The 21,799-nt window shown below is 58.7% G+C and overlaps 8 protein-coding genes across 8 annotated transcripts; 4 read left to right on the top strand and 4 right to left on the bottom strand.

The window, feature by feature from the left end:
• Nucleotides 1-3,139: 3,139 nt before the first annotated feature.
• On the top strand, nt 3,140-4,714 carry PUNSTDRAFT_64296 (EF Tu GTP binding domain-containing protein; the record flags this gene model as incomplete). The annotated part of the gene is made up of 6 exons (XM_007381768.1): nt 3,140-3,276; nt 3,333-3,597; nt 3,653-3,851; nt 3,910-4,083; nt 4,136-4,335; nt 4,412-4,714. The coding sequence occupies 6 exons, from the start codon at nt 3,140-3,142 to the stop codon at nt 4,712-4,714; spliced, it is 1,278 nt and encodes a 425-aa protein (XP_007381830.1).
• A 1,428-nt stretch (nt 4,715-6,142) lies between these two features.
• Nucleotides 6,143-6,548, bottom strand: PUNSTDRAFT_24152 (uncharacterized protein; the record flags this gene model as incomplete). Its single annotated transcript, XM_007381767.1, has 3 exons — nt 6,143-6,325; nt 6,387-6,435; nt 6,496-6,548. Coding segments are annotated over 3 exons (285 nt in total), but the record flags the coding sequence as incomplete, so codon positions are not given.
• Nucleotides 6,549-6,830: 282 nt separating this feature from the next.
• On the top strand, nt 6,831-8,479 carry PUNSTDRAFT_132408 (uncharacterized protein; the record flags this gene model as incomplete). Its single annotated transcript, XM_007381766.1, has 6 exons — nt 6,831-7,209; nt 7,288-7,653; nt 7,725-7,859; nt 7,927-8,026; nt 8,098-8,169; nt 8,224-8,479. The coding sequence occupies 6 exons, from the start codon at nt 6,831-6,833 to the stop codon at nt 8,477-8,479; spliced, it is 1,308 nt and encodes a 435-aa protein (XP_007381828.1).
• Nucleotides 8,480-8,910: 431 nt separating this feature from the next.
• On the bottom strand, nt 8,911-10,182 carry PUNSTDRAFT_132407 (uncharacterized protein; the record flags this gene model as incomplete). The annotated part of the gene is made up of 2 exons (XM_007381765.1): nt 8,911-9,356; nt 9,417-10,182. 2 exons carry the CDS (start codon nt 10,180-10,182, stop codon nt 8,911-8,913), a joined length of 1,212 nt encoding a protein of 403 aa, XP_007381827.1.
• A 798-nt stretch (nt 10,183-10,980) lies between these two features.
• Nucleotides 10,981-13,320, top strand: PUNSTDRAFT_112184 (Vps52-domain-containing protein; the record flags this gene model as incomplete). Its single annotated transcript, XM_007381764.1, has 11 exons — nt 10,981-10,999; nt 11,048-11,094; nt 11,151-11,285; nt 11,337-11,540; nt 11,596-11,835; nt 11,898-12,044; nt 12,098-12,502; nt 12,559-12,837; nt 12,900-12,979; nt 13,031-13,154; nt 13,207-13,320. The coding sequence occupies 11 exons, from the start codon at nt 10,981-10,983 to the stop codon at nt 13,318-13,320; spliced, it is 1,794 nt and encodes a 597-aa protein (XP_007381826.1).
• A 277-nt stretch (nt 13,321-13,597) lies between these two features.
• Nucleotides 13,598-16,960, bottom strand: PUNSTDRAFT_112183 (uncharacterized protein; the record flags this gene model as incomplete). The annotated part of the gene is made up of 7 exons (XM_007381763.1): nt 13,598-14,031; nt 14,071-14,335; nt 14,408-16,037; nt 16,103-16,264; nt 16,312-16,457; nt 16,517-16,670; nt 16,728-16,960. The coding sequence occupies 7 exons, from the start codon at nt 16,958-16,960 to the stop codon at nt 13,598-13,600; spliced, it is 3,024 nt and encodes a 1,007-aa protein (XP_007381825.1).
• Nucleotides 16,961-17,538: 578 nt separating this feature from the next.
• On the bottom strand, nt 17,539-20,324 carry PUNSTDRAFT_84271 (FolC bifunctional protein). The gene is made up of 10 exons (XM_007381762.1): nt 19,997-20,324; nt 19,773-19,887; nt 19,605-19,689; nt 19,393-19,519; nt 19,157-19,321; nt 19,019-19,096; nt 18,583-18,959; nt 18,387-18,510; nt 18,217-18,331; nt 17,539-18,153 (listed from the first exon to the last, which is right to left on the bottom strand). Exons 1-10 carry the CDS (start codon nt 20,153-20,155, stop codon nt 17,897-17,899), a joined length of 1,602 nt encoding a protein of 533 aa, XP_007381824.1. The 5' UTR covers nt 20,156-20,324; the 3' UTR covers nt 17,539-17,896.
• Nucleotides 20,325-20,941: 617 nt separating this feature from the next.
• PUNSTDRAFT_84268 (uncharacterized protein) lies at nt 20,942-21,751 on the top strand. The gene is made up of 4 exons (XM_007381761.1): nt 20,942-21,184; nt 21,238-21,374; nt 21,434-21,568; nt 21,629-21,751. The coding sequence occupies exons 1-4, from the start codon at nt 21,007-21,009 to the stop codon at nt 21,695-21,697; spliced, it is 519 nt and encodes a 172-aa protein (XP_007381823.1). The 5' UTR covers nt 20,942-21,006; the 3' UTR covers nt 21,698-21,751.
• Nucleotides 21,752-21,799: the final 48 nt, after the last annotated feature.

Here is a 21,799-nt window from a genome sequence, read left to right as displayed (position 1 = left end):
ACCACAGCCACATGCGAGAAGGTGCTCCTGCCCGCCTATGAAAGCCCGCATGTTCATTCTTATTCCCCTTCCCAGGTGGCCCGCCCGACAAAGACCTGCCGCCGCTCCCGCCCGGCGGGACACACTACTTGCATGACCAGCCCACGGACGCGCGCTACTCAGGCTCCAGCAGCACGTCCTCCTCCGGCGCAGGCGCTGCGATGGCCCGGCTCTCCCATGGGCTGTACAGCCAAACGAACGCTGCCGTCCACGGCCAGTACCAGCAGTACCAGCAGCCGAGGTTCGCTCCACAGCCTTACCTCGAGGCGGCGCGCGAGCATATACAGCAGCAGCAGCTCGCCCTGATTGCCCGTGACCGGGCGTTAGCAAACGGCTACGCGCTCCCGCCACATGAGCAGGAATATGCCCTGCCGCCGCCGCACGCGCAGGAGTATGCGCATCCGCCACAGGAGCAAGAATATGCACCGCCGCCTCATGGGCAAGAGCTTGTACCGCCGCCACAGGGACAAGAGTACGCATCGCCGCACGATTCGTACGACCCCGCGCAGGCGTACCATCCCACACCCGGCGCAATTGTCTACCCGCCCTCGTTCGACATGGCCAACGGGGACGGACGCTCTATCCTGACCACCATCACGGAGCGCACCGAACAGCCGACCGTCGCTGGCACGAGCATATATGCACCCCCGTCTCCTCTGCCTGCTCCCAAGCCATCTCCCAAGCCGTCGACGTCCACCATCGGCCGAAGTGCGCGGGCGAGCGGGCAAGGGTCGTCCAACACGCTCTCGCCACCAGCGTGGCAGGACCGACGGATGAGCGCGGGTAGCGCGGGTAGCGCGGGTAGCGCGGGGACCGCAAGCACGACGAGCACCAGCGACTACGGCGAGGTCATCGGTGCGTTTCCTTCTCTAGATCATGACGGCGTACTCATGCTGTGTCGTTCGATGTTTGCAGAGTCGAAGTTCCAGATGCACGACCCGAATGAAATTCCGCCCTCCCCTTCGCTCTCCGCGCTCCAGCGCCTGTCCCTTTACGAAGGCGCACCGTCGGAATCGCCGTCCGAGTCGGCCACGCCTCCGCCTACTCCGCCGCCGCCGATCGACACCTTGCCCGACATTCCCGACGTGCACAGCCAGTCGAGCCGGCCTCCCCCAGCTTTGGGAACGATGCCCCGGCATCTACACAGCCCCCCGCCCCCTCTCCCGCCCCCGAAGGAATATACCCCCGTGCCGTTTGCGCCTCCTGCGCCTCAACCCTCGGTCTCCTTCGCCGCCGGCCCGCCTCTTCCTGCGCCACACGCGCACGCCCATTCCCGCGACGCGACGGGCACGAGTGCAACGACGGGCACGCCGAAGAAGTCGAAGCTTTCTGCTCTCGCCAGTTCGCGCGCGAGCACGGTAAGCCAGAGCTCACGCTCGTTTACGCTCGACGACGTGTCCGTCGCGACCTACCCCGACCTGCGCCCGAGCGCGCAGAGCGTAATGTCGCTTAAGAGCAAGGCCGGGAGCGAGTTTCCCCCGCCGCCATCAGAAACGGGCAGCTCGACGAGCTCGCTGGTACGTCGCGCGATCCAGACGGCGATGCGGGAAGAGGGCGACAACAATGAGGGAGGGGAGAAGAGAGTGGACTTGGTATCGTCGCGCCATTCGACGTCCTCTTCCGCGAGTTCGGCGTCGACTATCAAGGCGTCACCGCGGGCTCAGGCACCTGCCATACTCACGCCCTCGACTCCGACCTCGGCGACGACAGCGACATCCGGCTCCAAGGGACCCTCCAAGCTCGCGCTTCTCGCGCAAGCGAAGGCCGCTCAGGTTCAGGCGCAGGGCCAACACTTCATGCCGATGCCCAAGCGGCGTGCGCCCATCTCCCATTCTGGCGAATCGAGGGATACCAACGGGAACGAGCACACGGAGTACCTCATACCGACCGCGAACGGCGCAAGCGCCACGACAGCGATTACGACGAGCTACCAGAGCCTGAGCAACCTCATCCCCCCGCGGCGGTCGGTCCCGACGACTATGACGCCTATGAACCCCGCCGCGCTCTCGGATCCGAGCATGAACAGCCCTAGTGCGCGCTCGTCCAAACTCGCTCTGAAGAGCCGCAAGGCGCAGATGAAGGAGGACGTCCGCGCGCCGGAGCCGGAACCGGAGCCGGCGCCACCGCCCGAGCTCCCGATCTTCTTCCCCAAGTCGTCCCGCAGCCGTGCGTCCCCTTCGACGTTCGCCGCGATCCTCGTCGATGACCTCGCACTAGGTGCAAGCAGCGGCAAGCACGGCTCGCCGGCGCGGAGCCAGAGCATGCGCGACAGCCGGTCCACGGCGGGGACGGGGACGACTGGGACGGGGAGCACGGGCACGCCGCGCCGTCGGCTGTACCCGCCCCCACCAGAGCACATCCTCTCGTCACCAAGCGCGTTCACGTTTACGTCGCCGAGCCCGGACGACATCGTGTTCAACGCGCGCAAAGGCACGGCGCTTGCGCAGCCGCGGGACGCGTACAAACAGTCCCCCGGAAAGCCCACCACTACCCCTTCCTCCGCTCCCCGTTCTTCTTCTGCTTCCAAGGTCGCCGTCAAGTGACGGCGCATATCCTTTCTTTTTGTTGTTTTATTCTCACTTTGTATTAGGATTTGTACGCTGACGTTAATTTATCCCTTTTTCACCATCTCGAATCCATGCCCTTTCTGTGCGACAGCCGCCAAGGAGCGCGAAAAGGCGCAGAGGATTGCCGCGCAGAAGCAGGTTGCGCAGGGGACGCCTGGAATCCGGTCCGCGGCGGCGTCAAGGGCGCAGTCTCCGCACGCGTCGCCTTCGAAGGCCAAGGGCGGTGGCAAGGGCGGGGCGGGGACACCCGCGCGGCAGCAGCATCCGGCTGCTGACCAGCGCGAGTTGGATGTTGCAGGCTTGAATTTGGGGCCGAAGGAGGAAGAGGCGGTTGTCGATGAGGAACCGCCGAAGGTGGCGCTGGCGAAGGAGAAGCTGTTAGAGGAGGTACAGGCCGCGTTGCGGAAGCGGTCGGAGGAGAAGGAGGCCGTTAATCTGGTCGTCATCGGTAAGCTATCTGATATTATGATTGTGAGGTGCGGAGGGCTGAGAGTTGGTGGTTAGGACACGTCGACGCAGGCAAGTCGACACTCATGGGCAGATTGTTGTACGAACTCGGCCGGGTGGACGAGAAGACGCGCCAAGCGAACGAACGCGCGAGCGACAAGATGGGTAAAGGCAGCTTCAGCTGGGCTTGGGGGCTCGACGGTACGGTGGAAGAGCGCGAAAGGTATCTGATCCACCCGCGTCATTTGAATCACCGCTAACGTTCGACGTTTTCGGCAGAGGAGTGACGATGGACATTGCACAGGAGGTGCTGGAGACGCCGCACCGCCGGATCACCGTACTCGACGCGCCAGGGCATCGCGACTTCATCCCGAATATGATCTCCGGTGCGGCCCAGGCGGATTGCGCGCTGCTCGTCGTCGACGCTGCAGTCGGCGAATTCGAGGCCGGATTTGAGCGCGGCGGGCAGACGCGGGAGCACCTACTGCTCGTCCGAAGCTTGGGTGTTAGCCAGGTCGTCGCCGCCGTTAACAAGCTGGACCAGGTGAGGGTGCATGCATTCCGCGACCTTGATTTTGGCCATTGACACCCTCGCGAAGGTTAACTGGGACCAAAGCCGATACGATGAGATTTGCGACCAGCTCAAACCATTCCTTGCGCAGTCAGGTTTCTCGTCCTCGAAGACCAGTTTCGTCCCGGTTGGCGCCATGGAAGGCATCAATCTAGTAGACAGGGATCAGGAATCCGCGGAGCTGCTGCGTACCTGGTACAGTGGTCCGTCATTGGTTGACCTCCTAGGTAACGCGGTTTGCCTGCATCATCGCTTTTCAATACTAACCCTGACATCTTTTCCTAGACAAACTGGAACCTCCTGCTCGGAACATTGCCGCTCCCTTCCGGTTCCCGATCTCAAACGTGTTCAAAGGGCAAAGTGCCGGGACAGCCGTCTCGGGGCGCGTCTGCGGAGGCGTCGTGCAGGTCGGCGAGCGCCTGCGGGTGCTCCCAGGGGACGAGACCGGTGTCGTAAAATGTGCGTAGCGTCCTGAAACTAGGCGAGCGGGATATTTCTCATGCCCGCACAGTGATTCAATCGAACGACGAGACGGTGCCCTGGGCGGCGGATGGGTCGAACGTCACCCTGTTTCTTGTCCAGGTCGACCCCATCCACCTCGCGATCGGCAGCGTGCTCTGCCCACCGACAAACCCCGTCCCCGTCGTGTCCGGGTTCACGGCGCGGATCATCGTGTTCGACATCCAGGTACCCATCACGGCCGGTACATCGGTGCGCTCTTATCCCTCTTTTCTTTCTCCTCTTCTCCCGCCCTTCTGATCGCATGCATTCCGGTTGCCATGCGTAGGTGGAGCTCTTCGTGCATTCCCAAGATGTGCCGGCGACGATCCTCAAGCTGGCGTCGCTAATCGACCGTGCGACGGGCGCGGTCGTGAAGTCGAACCCCCGCGTGCTCACGAAGGGCGCGTCGGCTGAGGTGCAAATAACGCTCCGCACGGCGTCGATGTCGGGCCCGACCTCGAGAGCGCGCGCTATCCCGCTCGAGCCTTTCTCGGTCAACAAGGAGATGGGCCGGGTTCTGGTCCGGAGAGGCGGGGAAACCATCGCTGCCGGTACGTGCTCGTGCTATGCTGGTAGGTGCTTGATTTGACAGGCTGTGCTAGGAATCGTCCTTGGCTTGATATCGTAGACTTGAAGGCAGACGAAGAGGTCAAAAGCAATCCGGAATGTATAACAAAGCCATCCCATGTATCGAAGTACGAAGTAAAGCAAATAAAATACAGTGAGAGCTGTGCAGACCTAGAATCTATGCGAGTGGACGCAGCAAAGCCAAAAACAACGATTAAAGAAAACGGGACATGAGAACACCTATTCTAAATGTGATGACGGCGGGATCAAAGCGGACGACCTTACAGATATGAGATGACGACGAAGGGAAAGTAGCACGATCAACCGAACGACGGCTGCTTCCTCTCCTTCTTCGGGCTCGGGCTCAGTTTCTCGTCCTTGTGGAAGATATCCTGCAGAAGTGGTGGATCAGCAAGCAAGCTCCACTTGGTCGTGGCAGAGATGATCACCGTACCTTGATCTTGCCGAAAATCGAGTTCCGCTTCTTGCGCGTGGGCGTGTTGAACTTGGACGAACTCGGTGATCCGCCAGGGGAGCCAGAGGCGGGGAATGCCTGCTTCTTCGATGGCGTCGACGGGCGCGAGTCGTTCTGGTTCGGCGTCGCGGGCGCGGACGGTGCTTCCTCTTTCTTCGGCGTCGTCGGTGTCTCCTTCTTGGGCGTTGTCGGCCTCTCTGCGGCGGCCTCCTTCTTCGGCGTCTCGGGGCGTGGAGGAGGCGTGCTGGGCGTCTCAGTGGCCCTCTCGACACCCTCTTTGGTGATTGGCGCGACCGAATCGCCAACGACTGCTGCTGGCTCGGGCGATGCCGCGGGGCTCGCTACGACGACCGGTGCGTGCGTCGAGGCTTCGGGGACAACGGTCGCGTCGTTTGTGGCGGTTGCGGGCGTTGTATCCGAGACCTGTTCGCCGAGGGGCAGGATGGGGAGCGGTACGCGGGGCGCGCGCTCCACAGGCTCGGCGCCTAGCGACGGAGTGGGCAAAGGCTCCTCGGGAGCGGGGACAGGCTCCGGTGCCGCAGCCTTCTCCACGCCGTTGACGGCGGGCTCCTGAATTTTGGCGACAGGCTCTGGAGCGGCCTCCTCCGTCTTCGCCACGCCGTTGACGTGCGCAGGCACCTCGGCGGGTGCAGTCGCAGTACCCTGGTCGACAATCTTGCTAGCATACTCGTGCGCTGCCTCTACGACGCCGTTCGCCGTGGAGGAGACGGCAGGGAAGTGCTCCGTGACGCCGTCCTTTGCGGATACGGGCGTGTCGATCGGGGTAACCCCGTTCTGGGTCACAAGCTGGCTCGCGAACTCGTGCGCAGCGCCGAACACGCTGGTGATGGCGGATGTTGCGCTGGCGAGCACACCCTGTGCTGGCTCGGGTGCGGGCTCAGGCACTGATGTGGGCTCAGGAGCGACCGCTTCCGGAGCAAGGACGGCCGGGGGAGCGTCCTGTACCGGCGCAATGGGCTTCTCCGGGGCGTGGTAAAAGTTGTTCACGGTCCAGCCGTCGAGCTCGGTCGGCTGGCCCTGCGCAGCGAGCCAGGTGCCGTCGACGACGAACTTGTAGAGGATCTTCTGGCCCCAGGGGACCTTCACCTTCGCTTCGAACCCGGAAGGGGTCTTGGTCATGTGGATGGAGGAGGACCACTGCGTCAGAGAATTGTTAGCATGATGATAGACGGGGGGAGGATGGGGAGGGCATACGAACGTTATCGAATGTGCCGGTGACAATCACATCGTGGGCGCCTGCGTCGGGCCTGAACGTATGCGTTGGAATTAGCGAGGGGGGAAAGGGGGGATGCGAGAAAAATAATCACCATGAAAAGACGGCTTCATGAAGGTCGGCCATGATCTCCGCTTGGGACAGTGGGAAGAGGGAGGATCGTCGTGTAGTCGTGGAGAGTCGTGACTAGGCACTACCTGTTCGTTTCAAGTGAGCATGCCTCCTCGTCGCCTCCGGCAAGTGCGCGCTGTACCTCGCAGAGTGCAGGGCAGGGGACTGCAATGGCTCGTCGTCGACGGCGGGAGCAAAAGAGCAACGTTCGCCTCGAGGTCGAAGTCGGTGTGGTCGCTTTGCCGAGGCATCACACGCCGAAGCGAGACACGCGTTCGCACAATTACGTCTTCGTTCTCAGGCTCACTCCCACCGTCCATGGTGGTCGCAGACGATGTTGCCTCCGCCGCGTTGCAGGCATTTTCTCTTCAATCTTTCGCGCCGCCCAGCGGTCAGTTCACCATTCTCGCGTCTTTCGTGTTATCCCGCGGCGCGCAGATCAAGGCGATTTCTCTTGGGACAGGGACAAAGTGTCTCCCAACAGCGCGGTACCCCCGGCGCGGGGAGGCCTTGCGCGACAGTCATGCAGAAGTTCTCGCGCGACGCGGCGCCGTTCGATGGCTGCTCGAAGAGGCCGTCCGGATGTGCTCTGAGGGTTACACGTCTGACTGGATCGAGCGAACACCCGCCGACTACGATGAACCGTTCAAGCTGAGATCGGGCGCCTCGCTGAACCTGTACATATCCACCCCACCTTGTGAGAGGCTCGCAAAACTACTATCGTGGCGCATAGGCTTCAAGCTCACCCGATGACTCGATGTGTTCGACCTGTCAGGCGGCGACGCCTCGATGCGGTACCTCGCCGCGTTCCAAGACGCAGAGATCGCGGCGCTGAAAGACTCCACCGCCTGGCCGGCGCTGGCTCAGGGCTCGTCCGCGCGCGGTAGAGACAACTATGCGCTGCTCGGTGCGCTCCGGACGAAGCCCGGGCGCGCGGACTCGCCCCCGACGGCGTGCATGTCGTGCAGCGACAAGATCGCAGCCTGGAACGTGCTGGGCGTCCAGGGGGCTTTGGGATCCTCCCTCTATCGACCCGTGTACCTGGAACGCGTCGTGATCGGCGGCGTGCCCGAGGCGCTCAGAGCAGTGGTGGGGGAGGACTGCCAGAGAGCGTTTTACAGGCGTGTCGGCGACGCCCGAGGTGCATTTTCTCTTTCTTCGCCTCCTTGGCAAAAAAATATAGAATCGTGCCCTGAAGGACCCAGATTTCAGGCCTTCTTCTTCCTGAAGTGTACGCTGTGCACGCGCCGGCGGTCGCATTCACCTCTCTCGCGTTCCCGCATTCGCGACCGATGCCGGTAGTCCCCGATGCCTCTGCAGTCGGGGGTGGAGGCTTTTGCAACGATTGTACGTACTTTTCTTGGTTTGTTCTCTGGATGCGCGCAAGGGCACGCTCACCGTGAAAGATACACAGCGCTCTGTTGGGTCGCAGACTCGCCCCACGGACGTGAAGTGCTCATCAATGGCATGAGGCGCGGCGTGCCCCCGAAGCATCGCTTCAAGCCCAAATTTCGGTATGCGGAGTTTCCCTTCACAGCCCTCAATTGCACCTCTCGATGGCGAGGCTCACAATCACCATGCCTAGACCGATGCTGTCCAAGATCGCGATGTTTGACCTTTACCAACATGCTTCACCATCCCTTCGACGATTACCTTCGTGAGTCGTTTGCAGGGATTGGACAGTGCCGTTCTGACGTGTTCCATTCTCCAGCGATCGTCCTCAGCCTCACCCTACTTTTCATCGCACATACCGCGACGCGAAGGATGCCTGTGTAACGTACCAAGCCGCCAAGGCCATGTTGAGGGGACCCGCGGGACCGTTCGCGGGATGGGTCGTCAGCGGGAAGGAGTGGGACCGGTTCGGTCCCGATGGGGAATATGTGGAGGTGGAGGACGAACGGGAGGGGCGAGCTCACCATGCCGTGCGCGGAAAGGGTGGTGCAGGTCAGGTCGAGGATGAGGGATAGCAGCCAGTGATCGCCCCTCATCCTTGTCCCGGAAAGGACGGTATGGGGTGCATACCGCATTTCGTCGCATTGCCCTCCATATGAATTCGAATGTATTGCGGGTCATCCCGGGAAAGGGACCTTTTCTTTTTTACATGCAGGAAGACGGTGGCTAGCTCGACTCGAAGAGTCGCGATGATGGGCCACAAACTTCGTCCTTCGTACCGACCGCAGCCGCGCCATCGTGGTACAACACACGCTTCCAGCTTTCCGTAGAATATCAAAATTAATGTCGATCTACACTCCGGCAGACTGGAGTGGGCATAGCTACGTGGTCCGCAGGACATGGCTTTGGCGTTCGTCTAGTAATTCTTCTTCAGCGGTAGAGTACATCGGAGGATAATCGCATACTTCATTCGATGGTATAGTGGAGGTCGCGGATTGTTCACGAGTTACATGGGCAGGAGGATGCGGGGAGAGCCTTGTGGTAGTGAATAATGAGATGTGTCGAGATCGAACGTGCCGAACCACGGCGGTGGTGTCATAGGACCTAGGATCCGCCGTGGCATATGTTTGATGCAGCGGGGACAGCTGAGGCAACGACGTTGGATGCGCTCCCATGGGTAAAACTGAGTGACGTCTTCGGCGAGCGATGAACTGCTCGAATAGTTTGTGCCCTCGAACCAGTGGTGTATATACTTATTCCACTCTTCGGGCACGTCATCCTCTTGCTTATACGCGCAGGACTCCGAGTTGACGACGCAGTATCTGCCGTTGTGGATAGCTCTCCCGAAGATGTGACCGTCGCTGTGGCACGACAGGTCATGTATGTCCGATATGCCGAGTTCCAAGCAACCCGCGCCGGCCCACCAAGCCGAGATGTCGAGGTTGAACCAATCTGTAAACAGTATATATCAGAACTTTGAGAAGAGTAAGCCACGAGAGAATGGAGGCATACCACGGCCTGCGGTTATCGGCCCAGGCGCCGAGTAGTAGATGTCAATGTTCTTGGCCCATCTTAAAAAGCACGCACACATGCAAGTCAGGCGGACGTGGGGTATCTCGGGGTTGCAGAGGGCGGCAAGTGCCTCGTTGACCTCAGGTTGGTAGAGTTCATCGATTGTAGCTGGGTAGCGAACGTGTATGAAACGCAAGGAGGGGAACAAGATCCCGCGGCGTGTGTCCCACCGCATGATGTCGGGAATCCACAGAGCTTGGAGGGCCGGGAAGTACGCGTCGATAGCGTACTGCTCGATATAAAGCGGCTCCCAATCCTCCCCGATCAAAGCGCATGTGATCAACGTGCTCGCCACCAGTGACAATAGCTCCTTGACAGCGAGATGGATATCTCGAGCTTCAAGGTAGGTATATTTCTGGAGGAACCGCGACCTAGTTAGCCATTTCTCGCGGGCCTCCCGGTCCTTCCGGTGTTCGGGGTTATTAGCGTATAACTGGATCCAGTCGCGCCAAAATGTACTCTGCTCGTAGAAGACGCATAGATGCAGGACGGTTTGAGGCTTGGCTTTGAGTTGCCGGCATCTGAGAGTCGCGGTACAGGCGTGGATCTGCGCCTTTCCCCGTAGGACGATGCTTTGGAAGCGCCACGGTTCGACAACGGCGAGAAAATGCCGGGATGTTAGAGACAACGACTGAGCAGTGACCCCGTCGCCCTGACAGGCGAAATAGAAGATGATCTGCAAGATTTCGACCGGAAGGCTCGGCATGTTGACAGGAGGCGTGGTTGTAAGAGGAGAGTAAGTAAGGAGGCGAAGAGGTACCCGAGGTAAGCTTAGCACTCCTGCCTTTATAGCACGATGGAGGACGTAGGGCCACAGACGAGCAGGGCCGGACAGATACATTGTATTACTGGAATTGCATGGCCCGGTGGATCGGTGGCCACCCTGTCCGCACGATCAGTCAATGCCACAGTGGGAGCAACATTATGCGAGGACATGCGATGTCTTTGAAGGTCCACAAGCGCGGCCGCGGCGATGGTGACAGAGAGACAGTCCCTTTGGTTTCACATACCAACTATTCGAGCCCGCTGACCGTCCCCACATAGCGAAATCGAAACCGTCCGCGGGTTCCAGGACGAAACGCGCCGAGGGCGGTCAATGGCCCAGCATGCCCGGAGGTGTACTATGTTCAGCGCCAAAGTAGCACATCGAGTGCATGACCTAGATGACCAGAACGAACAGACATAGATCAGTCGTTCTTCGGGTAAGTAACACAGGGTGATACGACTGCTGCATGATTTCGGCGGCATCGTATGACATTGCAGTGTCGGTTTCTGACGTTGTACAAGACCTCCTTGATCAGAACCGCGTCGCTCCGACAACAGGTGTCGGCGTAGGCTGACGAGGTTGAGTTGAAGCTTCGAGCTTCGAGCTTGCCGTTGACCGCGCTTGCCGTTTCGTGCCTACGGCACATCCAGCTGGCACAATCACTTCCAGTCTATAGGAACCACCACATAAAGATCATGGCTTCCACCATTATTCCCGAACGTGCAGCAAGTACAATCCATGGACCCTCCACATGTACGTACGTGTCAGACTGAGCCAACATGCAACGATGCCGAATACCTCCTAGTTACTGGGCGCGCCAAGGAGTTCGTCGAGTTGCATGACCAGGTTCAGGTGCGCATCATGCCCATTCATGTGGTAGTGTCTACCCCTTGACATGAGCATTTCAGACAAGCGTGAACCTGCTCGACTCGCTGGAGTCATTTCTCTCGACGTTCCAGAAGGACCTATCCGCTGTTTCAGGGCAAATTTCGGACCTGCAAAGCCGGAGCAAAGACATAGACAACCGTCTCAAGAGTCGTCGAGTCAGTTTCACCTGGCTACGTTATTGGAAACTGTTTTGACCTATATTCTAGAAAATAGAGAAACCTCTGTCAAACCTGCTGTCGAATATCACGATCCCCCCTTCCTTGGCGACCACAATTTTGGACACGGAAGTCAAGGAGCCATGGATCGGCGCCATAGTTGAGTTCGAGCAACGACTCGAGATGGTGAAAGCGCGCGCACGAGTGAAGGCCGCCCGAGATCTTTCAGACGTGACAGAGGGTTTGCGCATCGTCGTACGTTCGCCATATCTTACCTTGGTAACTACCGTGCTGACTCCATAGTACACAGGCAGCGACGAAAATCCGCGCTTTCTTTCTCACCCTCTTCCAGCCCATCCGATCTAGCGTTACTACGAACATGCAGGTCCTGCAGACGTCTGTGTTCCTGAAGTATCAGCCCCTGTTCGCATTCCTCCAGCGCCAAGCTCCCAACGTGGCGCAAGAGATTCAGAGGGCGTACGTCGGTGCGGCGAGGACGTTCTATGAGACGGGCTTCAGGAGGTACGCTAGAAGCCTAGGGTATATCAAGGTCAGCTCTTGGGAATATTCCTCATGGAGGATTCGAGACTGAAGTCTCCTCACATCTCGTAGACGCGCAACACTGAGACATTTCAAACTATCACGGCGAGTGCAGGCGAGAAGGGATCAGATTGGGAGCTCAATGATGCCCGACTCGCGTTGTCCCGTATTGATGGTCCTGGCGTTACGCTCGCATATATGGCTGACGACAAATCTCATGTACGTATCTTGTATAACCTGCGGCCACGCGAAGCTGATAACGGTCAATCCAGACGGAACCAGTTGAGGCACTCCTCCGCTCTCTTTTCCTAGTCCTCATGGACAACGCGACCGCGGAGTACACGTTCATCTGCAGCTTCTTCGCCCCGCCCTCTCCACAGCTCCCGGCATCGGCTTCCGCGCAGCTGTCGCCATTGCCCTCCTTTGGTTCCTTACTCACTCCCACCGGTTTGACTGGGCTGAGGAGTCCGGGAGGTTCGGAACTTGATCCTGCTGATGCAGCAGACGAGATGGATGGGCCGACCCCGAAGGCGAGGCGCAGAGCCGATAGCGTGTTCAGTGCCGGCGCTGGTGCGCCACTCGTACCGCGTCCCGATGCGCCGAGAGAGAAAGAAGAGAAAGTTGCATTGGAGACGATTTGGAAACAGGTCATGGATCCGGTCATGGAATATTGTCAAGTGAGCCTCATCTGTTCGGCCCATGTGAATTCCGCTGATCTCGTCGCTCGCGGCAGTCGTTCTCCAAGACTATCCTCGACCCACCCCCGGCGACGATCCCGCTTCTGACCCTCATTCGCCTCACCGAGGACGTCATGGCCGAAGTGCAGAAGCGCCAGCCTCAGTGCGGACCGCTCGAGTCGTTCATCTTCACCCAGCGTCTGCAGATGTGGCCAATCTTCCAAAAGGGGATGTCGGAACATGTCGACGCGCTGAAGAGATTGCATGAAGGTACGGGCGCTGGGCTGGCGCTCTTCAGCAGGGCGACGCCGTTGACGGACGCCGTGGTTTTCACCGTACGTCCATTGTTCCCTTCGCCACTGCCGTTGGACGACTCATCGTATGCTTTGTCCATTAGGTCTGCAAGCGTTATGTCGTGATGTTCGGCTCTTTCCTGTCGTTGACCGCACAAGATGATGAGACGATGATCTTCTCGAAGTGAGATGCACGACGCCTAACACCCCCTTGTCTTGCTGATATCGTGTTCAGCCTGCTCCGTCTACGGCAAGAGTTGGCCAAGCTCATCCTCAAGCATACAGAAAAGGTCACAGATCCTGCAAGGCGGGCAACGGCTCAGTCGTCAATATATGAATCCGTGCTGCAGGGTCTCACTGTGCGTCACTATGATTATGTCCCGCCTCAAGCTAACATGCCTTGCTTTACAGAGAGAACTTCAGACATCAAGTCATCCCAAGGCGCAGTCCGAGATTGCGTATTGGCGCGAATGTGAGGAGCAGGCTCGGAGGCGCATCATTTCTTCGTCGCAAACACGTCGTTGATATCGACGGTATATACCCATAGGATTTTTCATGTGTAAATTAATAGCATTAAGTGCGGAGATGGGTACTGTGATGCTGACTGCTGCTCTGTTCTACACGTGTCCGAGAGATGGGTGTAAGAATGCGAGAATCCGTAGAGAGCGGGTGAGTGAAGCCACGAAAAATCAAGAAGTTGAAATGACCGGGCTTATGAGCGATACGGAGGAACGAGGGCGTTTCCAGGCCTGTCCCGGAATATATTAGCACGGTCGAGTACCTAGCATAGTCAATGATCCACTCACGGAGGCCGATCTCGCGCCTGCGAGCCCGGGAATGGTGTCTTCAAGAAGCCGTTGCCGCCGCCGTTCTGCTTCCCGATCCCGAGCTTGTTCAACACGTCGCGGACCTCGCCCGGGCCCTTCAGCGGCCTGGCCGCCGTCTTCTTCGTGCGCGAGCGCGTGAGCTGGAGCGCGAGGGGATCGTTCGGCATGATCGACGATCCCTGGTCGAGCGTCGATATCGACGGCGCTCCGCCGCCACCGTGCACGAGCGATATGCTGCTCCGACCCTCGAGCGCCTCCCGGAGGTCGTTGACGCCGACGCCGCGCGTGGGACGGTTCAGGCTCGCGAGCGAGAGGTTCTCGATATGCATAAGCGCGGGCGAGATTTTGAGGAGAGGCGCCGTGCCGTCGGCGCGTATGGAATGGGCATTTTGTTCGGTGGCTGAGAAAGCTAAGCAAACATGAATCGATAAAACAGGATGGTACATACAGTCTTGGACAGCCATCTTCGGAGTCCACTCCCGGGCCAGGCGTCGGAAGACTCCCTGTTCATCCAAGCCTACGGCATCCTGCACGTGGGCGCTAGACGCCAGGATCACCAACACCGTCTCCATATTGATACCATGGACGCCATCCGCCGCAAGACCACCGTCCACACTTGAGAACCGCGCCGGTTCTCGCGGGGCGGGGAAGGCGCCAGGCGGGGCGGATTCCACTTCCGGCAGCTGAGGATACTTCGGTAACAATGCGAGCGCCTTTCGTAGCAAAAACGAACACGCGAGTCAACGTCGGATTTCAATCGCACCCGCTCGAGTATATGTGCTCACCTGCTCCGCAAGTTCCGCAAGCTGGTGCGAATCCCAGACAACTCCGATCGACTTGCACACTGTCGCAACGATCCTCTTGATCGCCCTTGCCTTTTGCAGTGGCATCGCGTCCGCGACCTCACCCACCCGCGCGAACGAATCCAACGCCACGAGCATCGGCACGCCGGTCAGCAGCCCGCGCACAGGCACCTTCTCCTGCACCGCGACGAGCACGTCCAATATATGCGCGTAGTCCGACGCCGTCGCCGAAGATGGGCTCGAAGACAGCTGCGTCGGGAGCGCGTCAATGAACCGATGGGCTACGTCCATCTTGCGCGCGCGCGTCGGGGCCGTCAGCGACCGTCGCGGGTGCGCGGTCAACTGCGTCTCGCGCGTGCGCTGCGATGCGCCGCTGTCCGACGGCGCGCTTGACCCCGCTCCGGCGTCCTCGGGCTCCTCCGAGAGCGCCGCCGAGGACGACCTGTCCGACCCGGACCCGGACCCGGTGAAGTTGTGGCCGAGGGTGGACGACGTGGCGAGGACGTACACGTATGCGTGCAGCGCGCTGAGAAAGCGCGTCGTGGCATCGCCGTAGAGCACGGCGGTGATGTTGCTCGCTTGACGGAGGGGCCCGTCCGCGAGCGGCCGCATCCGACGCACACCGTCCTTGTCCGTCGTGTCTCCCTGGCAGTCGATCTCGTCGCGGAGGTAGGCAGCGAGCGCGCGGGCGTAGTCCGCCCGGACGGCGTAGTCGCCGTCGCACAGCAAAGACAGGGTGTCCATCCACAGCTCGGGCGAGATGCGTGTCCGGCTGGAGGGTTTGACGTGCTTGTCCGAGCTCTGACGTCTGGTGGTGTCCTTGCCCGATGGTGACGCCGGCCTGCCACCCTCGAGTTCGTGCTCCTTCTCCGAGTTGTGCGCGGCCTGCATGAGGCCGAGCAGGCCCGCGAGGAGCGCGCGGATGGCCTGCGAACGGTTCTTCTCGCCGACGACGCCGCGGGAGGTGCGCACGCCGTTGGATTCGACGACGAGCAAACGGCTAATGAGCTCGCCGGCCAGGTCCTGTATCTGGTCCGCGTAGTACACGTGCGTCCCGAGCGCGGCGATGCAGTGGACCAGGTCGGGCACGAGGGGATCGTCGGGATCGACGGATATGCGCCGTATGACGAGCGTGATGAGATTTGAAACAATGTCGGACGTCGAGAGGTTGACGAGCGGGGTGGGCGAGGTGAACACGGTGGTGACCATCCCGGCCAGGCTCCGCTGAACCGTCAGGTCCGTCACGTCCTGCGACTCCAGCAGGCGCTCCACTAGCCGCGTAGGCACCGCGTACCGGTACTGGTACCGCGTCCAGTCCGCCGCGCGCTGCGCGAACCAGCGGCAGTGGTCCGCTTTCTCCCACCCCCGGCGCGCGTCGAGGCTGTTGAAGGCGGATTGCATGAGCTGGCCGACCTGGCTGCCGTTTGACTGCGCGAAGAGCTGCGAAAGCGCACGAAGGGAGGCGCTGATTACGTCCCGCATTGTGGGGCCTGATTGGCCGTCGACGTGCGCGTGGATGGAGAGCGCGCGCCGTTCGTACGCGGGTCGTGACCGGAAATCCGTGAGGTAGGCAGCGGTCGCTTTGTCGTCGTCGTGATGGAGTAAGGAGGATCTATCGGCCGAGAAGATCATGAGTCAACCACGCGCACGAATGTAGAGGTGCTCGAGAAAACCTACTGCTCTTGGAGATCGTTGAGTTTTGATTGTAAGACTGTAACCATTACGGCATCTATGATGGTGGAAACCTGGTGGGTGAAATGAGAGGGGGCATTGTATAGAGCCTCGGAGGTCACTGCGCCAGTTAAGGCGTTTAGACCGATGAGTCGGGTGCTGACGATACTCTCATCAGGGGTGACCAACGAGCACACTGGGTTGTTGATGCTCACCGATTCCGCTTCTCCTGATCGTTCGTCCGAGTTTCTTCCACGGTGCTCATCTGTGCAAGTTGTTTGAGTATGGACATGTAGCTCTCCGTCAAGTTCGGGTCTGCCCCTATGAGATGGCCGTCGGTATATGTCGTCCAGGCGGTGAACTAGAAGAAATTTCCAAGGATCAGTGAGCGCAAGATCTTCGTTGTGTTGTTCAGTTTACCAAGCTAGCCGCCCTAGCTGATACCTCGAGATCGGAGGAAAGGGATGAGAGGGTATCATCGACCGCAGTCACTAAAGCTGCTGAGAGGAGGGTGATGTCCCTCCTGCATTCGGTCGCCAGGGCTCTGAATATCGTCAGAGTAATCAAGAGAGACCTGTACCCGGGTTGAGTCAGACAGAGATCAGTGTTAGGGAGTGGTAGGTCCACATACGCTCTCGACCGCATATTTCCGGCGTGCGCCTTCCGGCACTCCCCCTTCACCCGCTTCGTCAACTCGTTCGCGAGCTTGGTGATCTTCCCCGAGCGATTCGCGGCATAGTAGGTCAGACGGGAAAGTTCCTGCGCGTTTGGCTTGTATTCGGGGCCCGAGTTGACGAGGGCGGTTTGCGAGGCGGGATAACAAGCGTTGATGAGCTGAACGTGGTTGGGGGCGAAAAGGTGCATGAGGATAGCAGGACGAGGGGGGTTTGTTACAGAGAGCGAAAGACGGCGAGGTTATCCAGAGAGCATGTAGAGAGCAAGTAGTGGTATCGGTATCGTGTCGGTGTAACTGTACGTATTTCAGGAGACCGCTTGCTGGCGCTACGGCGCCGGCCAGTCCATCTCGGTCGTTCCCGTGAAGATGACGTGCCTGACTCCGACCTCAATGATTGTGCTTTCCGCCTTCGACACCGACCAACTTCTTCTTGACCACTATCATCAAACCTAGGGAACACTGCAACATCCAGTTATTTGAACCCGTGTTGCATGGCATGGGCGTCAACTTCCTTACACCTACATATACATCGACTCCAGTTCTGCGATTTATATCACGGTCAGTGCAAAGCAAGTATATCCGCACCAATGTATTCAAATTCCGGATCCGCTCTCGATCGGTCCGGCCGTAATGCAGCTTGGCCTCCGGATTCCGATGAAACAGGGGCTTTTAGAGCGCTTCCTCGAGTCCATTCATAGAGCCCCTGTATGCGTATCGTCCAAATTGCCTGCTAAAAGCAAAAGATGAACTTTGAAAGCTAGCAGTGAAATCATCTAACATACAACCACAAGGTCGTGAAGCATGCAAGACCAGTATACCTAGGATATTCTACTCTACACGAAATTTGTGTTGTAATCTTCTCTATGCATGGTGTATGCATCTGCAGCGGAAACAACCCCTTTCCCCAAAGCATGTCTCTCAAGACTATATATCGTCAAAAAACCAGCTTGGCCTTGACGTGCCCAGGCTCATGTCAATCCAGGTATGGACACGCCCCAAACGAGCGTCGACGAACATCGCATGAGGTAGTGTTGAGAACTACCAGGGGCCGCACCCGATGAGGGTTCCGATATCATTGGCCATAAAAATGCCCGTTGAAGGCATCTAGCGCGTCGACTTCCCTTTCACAGCGCGACCTTGGCTAAACCGGCCACCTCGATGACGCCTCCGACGAGGTGCAAGCTGCCCGTGACGAGGACCTTGACGGGCCGCTCCTCGGTTTGTAGCCCGCGCACGGTCCTGATCGCGTGCTCGATGGAGGGCAGAACGTGGATGTTCGACTTGGGGAACGATGGCACTAGCGCAGTCCAAGCCGCGGCGAGCTCGTTCTGCACCTTCATCTTCGCCAGGTCGGATTCGTGGACGTTCTTCGAGGTCAGATCTGATACGAGCGGGCGTGATGAGCACAACCCCGAAGGAGCAAGAAATAGCAACGTCGACTAACCTCCTTTATATCCGCCGTCGGCATACGTGACGTTCGAACAAAAGATGACGTGGTCGAAGAACTTGTTTGGATCGAGGTCATCGTCGTCTGTACCTTCCAGATCCTCCGCGGCAGCCTTATACCCAACGAATCAGCGACAAGCTGACGCATCGGAAGGAATCCACGCTAACCTCTTTATCTACGTGGTGAATTTGCAGTTGCGACGCCGTCTTCTCCAGCATGCCTCCCAGCAACGCCGGGCCCGACCGACCGGCGGTGCAGTTGAAGACGAGGACACGCATGGGACGCGGCGCACTACGAAGATCGAAGCGTCACCATCAAAGACAATGCGCTAGGTGAAGGTCAGAAGAACGAAGGGGAACATACCTCTCGTACAACGGCAAGCCGGCCCCCGGGCTGACATACCAAGCCATACAGAACTCCAAGCTTTCCTTGGTGTGGGCGCCGTCGAGGTACCACGTCGTCTTCGCGTTCGCCGGGTCTGGGTCGGGCACGGTCTGACACCTGCCGGGCCAGCGCGCGTTCTGCAGACCGCCGACGAACGTCGCCGGCAGCGGTGCTGCACCTTCCGAGTCGAAGGTCGGCGGAGGGCGGTTCGATTTGGCAGCGATGGTCGGGTTAGCGAGGAAGGTCCGGACGAGGTGTATGGCGAGGTTGGCGTTCTGGCGCTGGTGAGCACCCGGGAGTCCGAGTTTGATCGAGTATAACGCCGCAGTGTCGGGCACGACGATGAATTCGGAAGCCTGCATGGAGACAGTCGTGTGAGCGAGTTTCGTAGGCGAATATGGTGGGATTCGCGCACCTTGCGGTCGATTGCTTGCTTTCGCAAGACTTCGAGTGCCTCTTCAGGCTGCGCTACAGAGAGTGCCGGAACTCCTTCCTGGATGATCTGCGGTGTCAGGGCGCCTGAAAGCGTAAACGAGCCAGGATCTCCCCCTACTTTGTATATCCCTCCCTTCTGCCATGCGATCTCGGGGAGAGTCTTCCCCAAGACCCCAACATGATCAATACCGAGGGCAGTGACGCCTGTGACGATAGGTTTCGGGACAATGTTCGTTGAGTCGTACATCCCACCCACGCCGACCTCGAGGATGGTCGCGTCCACCTGTGAACAAAAGATTAGGTGATCGTCAAAAATAGCTGACGAACCCCAGGCACAAGATGAGAAACACTCACCCCAAGCTGGAGGAACGCATGGTATGCGACCAGCGTGACGAAGCGGAAGTAGTTTGGTTTCTCAGGAGTGCTTTCATGTGCCCTCTTAGTGTTCGCAGACAGGCGGTCATAGACCTCAAAGAAGAACCTAGGCATAACGCAAACACGAGGCGTGGAGGCGGTCATGAGTATGAAGCGTGGAAGGAACGTCACGAGGAACAAGTTCTACTTACTTTGCGAACAGCTCCTCAGATATGGGAGTGCCGTTTATGCGGATGCGTTCACGGACGGCCACGAGGTGAGGGGACGTGTAGAGACCTATTGTGTATCGCGATAGAAGGTGCAGGTCAGGCGTCAGAGAGTGCTGTTAGACTGAACGAAAGCCGTTATCGAGAACGCACCGACTTTGAAGCTGGGACGTTCCCGACGGAGTATCGAGTCCACGAACGCACAAGTGGATCCCTTGCCCTTCGTGCCAGTGACGTGGATGACGTTCATTCTGTTAAGATCTTCTGGCTATCACCTGCGTTAGCATCCAGTATACAAGTGAGGGGTGTGCATGATCGAGGGAGATGACGCTCCGTATCACGAACAAGGAGGTGTGGGGTATGCAAACTCAACTCACCGTGTACCCTATCCTGTGCAAGTACTCTATCATCTCCGGTATGGCGAACTGCGACAACCTCCCGCCCGATGCACGAACTGCATCTAGAGTAGCCGCGTTCGATTGCGTGTCATTGAGGGCAGCGACGGCATCGGTGTATGTCTTCGAAGCGCCGCTCATAACTTCTCGAGTCTTTTGCAAGTGGGTATTCCTCAAGAGTGTGGCGTCTGAGACTAATCCTCTCGTCGACGTGGGCCTGATACCCTGTCCGTGCAGAGCGTGTCGACGTGAAGGCAGCGGGCGGAGGCGCAGCGGGCGGAAACGCTCGAAGGTCGATTTTGACCAGATGTCTACAATTGGTAATGTTCCTGTCCTCGAAGCTCGGAGCATCAAAGGAGTCCCCTTCAGAACGAGCGAGAACTTCCAGCCAGTCAAATAGATAAGATTAGATAACCACGTATCCGCCACGTGGTTACTCAACCACAAACCGAACTCGCGCCACATCCGGGTCTGACATCGACCACGTCCACATTGACTATGTATATATTGCAGTGATCGCACGCATCCTAACGACCGTCATGGACAAATTTGTCACGATTATCAAGTCGAAGAAGAGGTCCGATTCAGACGACCTGCACCCAGAAGAGCCCCGTTCCGCTTCCGGTGCAGTCCGACACAAGACAGTTACCACCAAGCAAGCGTGCCTCAAGTACAACCCATACGCGATTCACAATGCAAGCCAGCGCCATATTGACGCGTTCGAAGAGCGAAGACGCGTCGGAAAGCGCGATCCGGAAGCCGCAACCGCGAGGAAGCCTCCGTCAGACAAAGCTCTGACCCGCCACCTGCTCAACACGCTCAAAGACGAAGCGAATCCCATCACCCATTCAGACCTTCCTCTGCGCTATGGTGAGCTAAATTGAGATTAAGGGGCGTGCCGCCGGTCCGAACACCAATGCGATGTAGAATACATCGACTCCGGCGTGACCGGTCACCAGCGCGGTGAAAGGCGCGGCCCACCGAAAGAATACATGGACGACCGCTCCGCGAAGCTGAAGGAACAATACCCTGGCCAGACCTTCGACGACCCGTCTGCTTCGCTCGACGGGGAATCTTCTTCCAAGCCTTCCTGGATGAAGACCAGACTCGAGAAGAAGATCTTCAGAGGCCTACGAATATACATCGACGGCTATACCGGATACACCACAGGTTCAGACAGTTCCAGCACTCATGTCACGGCAAGTCGCTCATCAGACGCGTAGACCAGGAGCTGAAGCGCCTCATCGCGCTTGGCGGAGGCGAAGTGCTGCACAGCGCCTCTCGGGCGACCCATATCCTCACCTCCATGCAACTATCCGCGAGCAAGATGCACAAGTGGCTGACCACTACCCGTCAAAAGGTGAGTTGAGCTTGATATACGCGTATCTCTCGCTGAGCTCAGAGATCTCCATATCCAAGCCACACATCCTGAAACCTACATGGCTCGAGGAATCCGTCGACGCCGGACGCCGGCTTCCCGAGCGGCACTACAGCATGCTTAAAGAACGGCTGAAGGATATGCGGGAGATCGCTTGGGATGTCGATGGTGTAAAGGTGCAGTTCTCCGCATATCGTACGTCAATAGCACAGCCTGACAGCCTCCCTCATCTTCAGACCATAACAGCGGTTCCAGCTGAAAGAAGTCTCGTGGAGATGTTTGGTGGTACTAGCTCAAAGAATTAGCGCCTTCGGACTTACGGGCCCCGCGTGCGGGACATTATTCCTGTTTAAACCAATGTACGCTCATTTGTACGCAAGTGCATATCACGATTACCGAGTAACAAG

Source organism: Punctularia strigosozonata, assembly GCF_000264995.1.
Source record: "Punctularia strigosozonata HHB-11173 SS5 unplaced genomic scaffold PUNSTscaffold_4, whole genome shotgun sequence".
NCBI lineage: Eukaryota > Fungi > Basidiomycota > Agaricomycetes > Corticiales > Punctulariaceae > Punctularia > Punctularia strigosozonata.
Note: the sequence above shows the minus strand (reverse complement) of the source record. Positions and strands in the feature narration are given on the sequence as shown.